The sequence below is a fragment of the Nesoenas mayeri genome (genome assembly GCF_963082525.1).
Source record: "Nesoenas mayeri genome assembly, chromosome: 1".
NCBI classification, from domain to species: Eukaryota; Metazoa; Chordata; class Aves; order Columbiformes; family Columbidae; genus Nesoenas; species Nesoenas mayeri.
Window position 1 is genome coordinate 81297334 of NC_137541.1, and position 9037 is coordinate 81306370.

At 38.6% G+C, this 9037-nt stretch overlaps 1 protein-coding gene across 2 annotated transcripts in view; it reads left to right on the forward strand.

Annotated features, from left to right (window-relative positions):
• RERG (RAS like estrogen regulated growth inhibitor) overlaps positions 1 to 6141 on the forward strand; it is a gene marked incomplete at both ends in the record, with an annotated part of 101257 nt that extends 95116 nt beyond the window's left edge. For both annotated transcript variants that reach the window (XM_080363480.1, XM_080363481.1), the window contains 2 exons: positions 4953 to 5026; positions 5734 to 6141. In XM_080363480.1, coding sequence (XP_080219606.1) covers positions 4953 to 5026; positions 5734 to 6141 — 482 coding nt within the window. The remainder of the gene's footprint in view (positions 1 to 4952; positions 5027 to 5733) is intronic.
• Positions 6142 to 9037: the final 2896 nt, after the last annotated feature.

The window sequence follows — 9037 nt, forward strand, 5'->3', positions numbered from 1 at the left end:
TCCTGGAACTTTTTCTTCTGTATTTCCAGAGTCTTGGGGTTACTCACACAGAAACATGACATTGATGAGTCCAATTCCAATTATCAGAGGTGCCAGAGTCACAATAGTTTCTTTTCAGTAACTTTTTTTTGAATATTTTTTTCTTCCTTTATGTGTGATAATGATTGCAATAACAATGCATGGCATATCATTTGATGGTATTACTGATAAATAACTGTGCTTATTTTGGGGTCTGTAATATCAGTTAATAGAGAGATGTGTGGGGATACGCTGCATCAGCATTAGAAATATGTTCTAAATACACAAGGACAGTACTGTGCTTACTGTAAAACCACAGATGGTTGCAGAATAAAAACCCTCTTGTGAGGTAAATAATTGATGGAGTAAGCAACAACCAGATGCAAGCAACAAAAATACATTCCGTTGAGTTTTGAGAAGAGCTAGGGCAGGGGAAGGAAGAAGGCAGGGGAGACTTTCCAAGTCAGGAAGGTACATTCAACTTACAGCTTTCTAAAAGCTGGAATGTTCCTGAAGCAGCAAGGAAATGCAGAGAGAGACAGATTTCACAAAGGCAGGCTGAAGGAAGTCTCTGGAGAGCATATCAAACAGCACCAGGGTTAGTAATGGACGTAAATTGTTTTACAAATAAGCTGTCAAAGTCACTGTTCTCAAATGTGGTAGAGACAGGTGCCATCCTGATGGATGTCAAAGCTTACAGGAGTCTAAATGAGCAAGGAGTTTATTTAAGGAAAAAAAAAAAAAAAAAAGGAACTTTTATTATGTAATCAGAGATAATTATGGGAAATTTTAGTCTTTTAAAAATACTGCTGCATTGCCATAAAACGTAGCTTAGAAGTTCATGACTATTAGCTGTAGGTTTTTCGTCTGGAAACTCAGCTATAATTATTACACAAAAGCTCTTTTGTCTAGGTCTCTTTCAGTTCACAGATCCAACTGTCTGAAAGTCACCATGAGACCCAAGTTTCTTAGTGCATTTTTATAAGTTTGTTTTATTAACCTTTCTTGACAAAAATTAACTAAAATTCTGAGTTTGGGTCCCTCTGTACTTAAAATCAAACAAGAGAGACCAATCTGTTACTTAAGTTTACATGTTAAATGGTTTATGTCATTGCTCCATCTCAGCTGATTTACCTACAAGTGTTTTCCTAAAAGCAATAAACCCTTACAATGCAAATATTTAATTCCAGAGTTGTGACATAGCCCCCAAATTTTTTGCCTGTTCAAAATAAACAAGTACTGAAAACAGTTTTTTTACATCACTGCAAATATAAATCAAGATCTAGCAATTACTTCTCAGAAGACAGTTTTTCTTTAGAAAATATAATATTTTGGAATAGATATATTCAATAGATCAGGACAGTCCTGGACAAATGGGTTTAATAAATGAGCAACTAAGTCTTATAGGCCAAAACTCTATTAACTGTGTTACAATAAGCATAGCACAAGGCTACGATGTGGTCAAGGTGTAACCGAACATCACATCCATGGACAGTCTATGGATCACGGGGTTCAATGTTTTCTCTAGGTAAAATTTTAGTAGTTCTTTTTCCTGCATTTTTAAAAATCATATTGTTTAGAAGAATAGGGAGATTGGTATTATAATATGCTTATCAACACATAGAGCCCCAGGGGAGCATTCCCCACCTCCCCCCCTTCAAAAAATAGATTATTTCCATAATTATTCAGCAGCTGTGGTAATTTGAATTTTTTTTTCCAGCTACTATTAACAAACTATTGTTACAATATATTGTAGACTTAAAACTAAACCAACTGTTACCACTTTCCAACATGTTTCTCGTGCCTTTTGACAGCTCTAAAAGTTTCTGGAATAAATGTAAATTTTTGAAATGGTAGAACTGTGAGAACCAAGAGTGCTTTGCACAGCAAGGATGCTGGAGGATTGCAGCTTTGTAACCAAGTGGGACCCTGAAATCTGACATCAGCTTTCAAAGCCACAATCATCAGCACCTTTCATCTAGTTATTGGGAATATAAACAGAAGCACAGCGCACTCCCAAACCAACAAGAAAGGGTCAGATTTACTTATACTGAAGCAGGGCAAACCACCAGATATGACTATTTCCATAGCACTAGCTGTGTAAGGCACACCACAACTAAGTCAACAGCAGCAGCTCCACAACTCTGTTTTGAGGTTAGCAGTTTTGACACTGAGTCTATGAAGAGCAAAACACAGCCCTGAGATTTCTTTTCCCTCCATGAGATAGTAGCCATATAGATATAAATATAATATACAGGTGCCACCTGGTGCAAATGACAATCTAAAATTCAGAAAATTGCCTCTAGTCATTTAGGTAGCCACTGGTACAGTGTTACGCTTTACTCTCTCTACATGACCGTGATGATGCAGGCATAAGATATTTACAGCCTGGATTGATCTGACCAACATTAGACTTTAAAGTACTTCTGGAGTGTGATTTATCCTAGGAGATCAAATGAGCTATATCCAGCACCTATTTTACTTCATCAGCTCCAATAGGAGTCAAGGTTGCTTAGCTGAGACACAGACACCTGTGTTGCTAATGATTTTATTTAGTGACCTAGGAGGTATCTCAAGTCAACTAATGTCTCTCTAGCTGCATGTCTCAAAAAAAAAAAAAAAAAAAAAAGTGCCACAGGGAAAATGACATTAATAAATCTCAAAGCAAGGCAATGTATTTGTGAAGTGGGATAGATGTGAACAAATTGGAAATCACAACTTCAGGGCTTATAGCAGTAAGATGACCAAATTCTTCAGATGATTCTGTTCCCTTGAAGGAGAAGCCATATCTGTAATGACACCAAAAACTGCTTTAAATGTCCAGCTGTTTTACACTCTTCATGAAAATTCACCCAGATACCACACATTCCAAAGCACAGGAACAGACACACATTTACTAAGATACATTTACACTAATCTGACTCAAATCAGTGCTACTCTTCCAAGATAAAATTCCATCCCAACATGAGCAGCCAAAATGAGTTAAACTTGCAGCATAAAATGCCACCAGAGTACTATTTAAAAACTCACGTATCATCTAAGAATCATGCTGCTTTTCTGCAACAAGCAGAAATCTCCTTGAGATTTATTCTCCCATTTCACAGATAACAGCTGTACAGACTGCTGCACTCTGCCTCCTAAGAAGGACATTTCACAGATAAACTGCAAATGCGGTAGGGTGAGCGCTTTCTCAAGTTGTGTGAACCAATTCTCAGCAGCTACTTGTCAAGCAGGGCCAAATGGTTAAGGGTATTTAAGCATTCCAATGCCTAAACAAGGAAGAACTAATATCACATTACTCACCTAGAGAGCCACCTCTTCTTCCCCAAAAGAAACAAAATCTAAGTTCTTAAATGACCTTGGACATCAAGTGCTGCACAGGGAGTTTCAGCCTAGCACTGAACATTTTAGCTGTTGAAATAACTGGTTGAAGGGTTATCACCACAGCTTCCACACCAAACTAGAGCTCCTGCCTTCTCTGCGTTCTCCTGGGGAAACTGCTGCAGCTAGGAGGGTGAACCAAAGGGACAGATAAGACACATCACTGAAAGACTTAGATAAATCTTACTCATATGTATAGATATAACCTCAGGATTACAGAGATACAACTCCTTCATGAACCTTGCAATACTAAACAGAAGAGGTATTTAGAGCCTTTAAAAAACCTAGTCTTCATTGCCTGAAACCCTACAGCAAGGTAACTTGCCATCTGCCTAATAAAGTTGACCATTTGTCCCTATTAGAGGCAGCTGGGCTACTTAAAGCAATTAAGGTGTGACAGGAGGGAACTGATATTTTTGGTTTGGGAAGAGAGTGCTTACGAAACTGACAGCATTGAAACATTCATCACTATGAAGAGGTGACATTCTGAAGTATGTAATAAACAATTACATTCACCAAAGGAGTCCTTTCAGAAGTTCAAATTAAAAAAATGTGTTTTCTTAAATATATCCTTCATTCCTATAGAAGAGATTTGCACCGAATAAAAGAACTGTGTCTCTGACAATGCAGAGTATTCATAGTCACTGGCCACAGTTTTACAGCATACACATTTGCCTTTTGATATAGGACATCTGTGAGCTGGCAACAGTAATAAATCTGAATGTTAGCACAGATAATTTTCCAAGTTTTAGGTCAAATGCTATCAAATTGAACTTATCAGCTCATTAAGATAAAATAAGTCCTTTTGTCATTACTTTTCTTTTTAGTTGCTTGGTTCCAGAACCTAGGACACAGCAAATATGTTCTCTTTTTATCGTGTAGCATAGTGTGAATACTTAATACCCACTGTGGTTATCCTTATAAATCATACACAGGGAAATCACTGCTTGAGCCCTTGTTAGAAGAGGGGAGTGTAATGATTTCAGCATGTTTCAAAGAGACATTCCTAAAACAGCTAACTGTTCTGTAATTTTATCATAGTATAAGGCCTCAGCTTAGTTGTTTTTTTCCTTGATTTGAAACCATACTGGTTTTAAACTTGTCAGACTTCAGCCTAAGCAGTGACAGACTTTTGAGCTGGATACTTTGAGAGTAGTGGTATTTTAGTTTCATAGGTGGCAGCCTTCCCTATGAGTAAATGTGGAAAATGGGCTGCAGCCTTGCAGAGCTCTTTGCCACAGGAAACTCTGTCCTTTTTTTGGGCAAAGAGTGCAGGATCCAAAGTCACAGCCTTTGCAGGTATAAGACATGGGAGAGAAAGAGTTGTGACATATGGGGAGAGGTAAAACAGTGACCATTGTAGAAAGGAAGACTTGAGTGTGGTCCAGAATGGCTGGAAGAGCTCCAAGAAATAAAATTTAGGGAAGCTGTATGTCACATGTCAGGTCTTGTGCAGGGATAGCTGTAAGGAAGATACAAAAAAACCCAACCAACCAACCAAAACCCCCTACACCTTCTTTTAGTATATTTCACAAAATGTGTTCTTATTTTAGAGTCTACGTATCGTCACCAAGCTACCATTGATGATGAAGTGGTTTCCATGGAGATACTAGATACAGCTGGTCAGGTGCGTGGGTACACGTACTATTATCCTATATCTTGGCTCAGATAGTGTGGTGGTGGCAGCAATGTGGTGGGTGGCAGGTGTGCTCCACTTCCAGGGACAGAGATTTGCTTCTGTGCAGAGCTCTCCGTCCTCTACCACCATCAGCTTGCAGCTGGACCCAGCATGCTGGATCCAGACCCTTCTGCAAGGGACCCTGCTTAAGAGTTTTTGAATACTGGAAGAACAAACGAAGTCAGGGTTTATGCTGGGGTCAAAATGATTTTATTTTCATTCCATGATTGAAGGCCAACCCAGCAACACATTATTACTATGCATGAAGTCATAGTCTATTTCTGCATTCAAGTGGTGAAGTTTGACAGCCTCAGTCAATGATTCCCACCAAAATAAAGAGCAGGTTTGCCATAGCCAGGTCTCCCTTCCTTTCAAAACATGGCGGATGCTCAGGCTGCACAGTACTGTGTGGTTTGTGTGCTGTGTATCATTGAGCAGACACTCTGTTCTAGTTGCCTGCTACCAGCTTGCCCACAGGCAGCCCAAGACACCTTGATAGAGTAGATCTCTTAGGCTGCATGATAAAAAAGGGGATGTGCGTGAAGTATCAAGTAAAGCAGATGTACATGGCTTTGGAGAACCAATGTCTATTTGGTGACCTGGTGTCTTCTTCATTAATCAAATTCCTGAGGCTAGTGTCTGTTTTTTCAAAACAGGAGGACGCTATTCAGAAAGAAGGACATGTGCGATGGGGTGAAGGCTTTGTGCTAGTTTATGACATCACAGACAGAGGCAGCTTTGAGGAAGTGCTGCCACTTAAGAACTTGCTGGATGAAGTTAAAAAACCCAAAAATGTCACCCTGATCCTGGTGGGGAACAAAGCAGACTTGGATCACTCCAGGCAGGTCAGCACAGAAGAAGGTGAAAAGCTGGCCACAGAACTAGCATGTGCTTTTTATGAGTGCTCTGCTTGCACAGGAGAGGGCAACATTATGGAGGCCTTCTATGAGCTCTGTCGTGAGGTACGGCGTCGAAAGATGGTCCAGGGCAAGACTCGGAGACGAAGCTCCACTACCCATGTCAAGCAGGCAATTAATAAGATGCTTACAAAGATCAGCAGCTAAGCCAGAGTAGCATTTTAGACCATATTCACTTGGAGTAGTGACAAGGCAGGCAGAGCACATTTAATTAAAAATGATCAAAGCTTTACAATTAAAAAAATAGAAAAGGCAAACCACACCACCTTTTTGAGTAACATGGGGTCAGATTTTTTCCTGTTATAAAATGTATCTAGCCACACTGCTTCTGGCTAATGTGGGGGAAGGGGGTGCGGGAGGGTAGAAAAAAAAAAAGGCGGCAAACTCCAAAGGACTAGATGATTGTGGGTATTGGCACCGACAGTGCGTTCTGCTTCTATAAGGCTGGCTCCAATCCCCTGCAACTCAGTAGTGCCTAAACATCATTTCCAGCCAGCCAGCTGCTCAATAGCTGTTGGAAAGTAAGATTCAGTCCTCAGTCCATCAACAACCATGACAACTGGTGTTCTCAAGGACTGAATACACGTAGAGGCTGCTGTGTTTTACCAGAAAGTTCATTTGACATCTTTCACCAGATTGGTGCATTGTGTGCTTTTACTCCAAACTGTCCTTCCTTGTTGTTATTTTTTTCAAACCTATGAGTGCTTAGAGAAGTATGCACAAAATATAGGTCTTTTTATTGGAGTGTTTAGCCATGAAGACACAGATTTCAACAGAGCTGAAGTTCAGCTGCTTTTCCAGACCCTCTGAAACTGCAGAATTCATCAATAAATAATCATCTAGTCCAGTGACATTTCAGCATTTCCCACTAAAAGTGCAGTACTGTACTTAGGGAAATGGGAGTCTATGTGTTAGGAAATCAAACTAAAAAAATAACCATATTACTATTGATTTAGTTATGAGTAGTTTTTAGCTTTTGTTTACATTTTTGTTTTGGTCTTATTTAAATTCAAGTAGTTCCTCTTATTCTGTTTTATACTAAAGAGGAACTGAATCCATGCAAAGGCAAGTATTTAAAATCTAAGTCCAAATGTAAATCAGATGTGAATGGCCTCTACCATACCAAAAGGCCATAATTTTCAGCTGTTTAAACTTGCAGATGTTGCTTGAAGCACTCTTTGGTTTAAACTAGCACAGATTTTTTGTGACTCTGTCTGGCACATTCAGTTGAAAGTACATTTTACTGGATTTTTGTGCCTGCAATATAAGGTGTCCATTTTTTTAATCCTCTCGTCTGCACCCCTATGCATCTAATTTAAGCCAGCTATCAAATTTTGCCTTGTTACTTGGCTTATTAACTGTATACTAACTATGTAACTGAGCCTGAAAGACTTTAATTCAGATTGTGCTCATCTCCCACCAGTTGTGTTGCATCTCTTTGGGCTGTGAAGTGTGAAGATCAGACTGGCACTATGTAGAACCACATCCAAAGGTTGGGATAATAAATGGGTATATTAACAGTATTCTTCTTTGAGGAACAGCCATCTTGTAGCAACTGCTTACAACTTTATTCTCCACTGCTTAGTACTTCATATGGTTATTTGCCTCTGTGAGGAAGTAACACCAAAAGCCTATCAAACACAAATTGCCACAGATGTAGAAGAGTAAGGATGTCTGGTTGGACAGCTTTTTATACAGTTATAGGTAGCCACAGAAGAGGTGGAACTGTCTAGAGAATCAAGCCTATCTATCCCTGTGGAAAGACAAAAGTTGTAAGTCAAGACTTTTCAAAAGGGTTTGCATAAAGATACTTTACCAAAGTAATTTTTTTTAAAGTCTGTCATCTGTATATTTTACCCAACCAGCGTCAAAGAACACCATGTTCAGGTGTATATTTTATTTGTACTGTTGTTTATTTTCTCTGTTTCTCCCATTCTAAAAAGGAAAAATTCATTCCATTCTTCTAGAATCAATATCTATATTTTGGTCTTCACATTCGGATATGTTGCCATATACCAGCTACACACACCGCAATAGAAACTTCACCATGTGCTTCCAAGCAGGAGGTTCTTGCAAAAAGTGACATCACTGTCTCCATGACACACCTATTCCCCAGCTATTGATCATATCTCTACCTTTTGCTAAAAACAAAAATAAGAGAAGTTTTGCCATTTTTAGTCCTATTAGTAATTCAGAATCAATACAAGTGTAAAAGAAAGAGGTAGTGCCTGTTCACACATCAGTATTCATAAGAGGAAGGTCTGAACTTGCAAACATGTATGTTTGTATGTTAGAAGCCAGAGTGAGCATTTCACTAAGTCATTCAGTTATCTTACAAGTCAGTGCTATTGCGTGAATCTGAAGTAAACAAAATTCTTACCTGCAATTCCATGGCGACAGAGCTGATGAGGTAAGTTGTTATGTCATTGTTCTATTGGTTTATCCCTCTCTAAGACAACTTCAGCAGTTCTTTTCTCTGAAAACCTTTCTTGGGTTTCAGAGTAATGTTGTATTTAAAATACAGAAAGGTAATATATGAATTACAAGAGAAAATAAAATAACCATATTCATATTAGGAGAGTTGAAATTAAGGAGAGGCTAAGTTGTGGACCAAATACTTTCCAAAAGAATCTCAGCAAATTATATAATTTTTTCTAATGTCTGCATGGAGAAGTTATAAAATCGTGGTGAAAGAAAATGTTCCACTGTGTAGACATGACTTGTTACGCAAAGAACCTCTAAGAAAAATAGTAACATTCCTTTGCAAAGACTAAATTTGGAAGTTGTTGAACATGATGACCACTCAGTCCAAAAGGAGGATGCTATTTTGTGACCTTTCCTCCCACGCAAACAGAAATTTCTTTACTTAATTGCTCATTATTTTTTTCCTTGGTTTAATGGGCTGCTTGTCAAGCCATTTATAGTATAGTATATTATAATCTGTTTATACATATTACATATTATTAAATGCAGTCTGATTTACTGTTGCTCACAATGTTGCAACATATCATTGGCTATGCTAGAAATGTGTCATATTTCTACA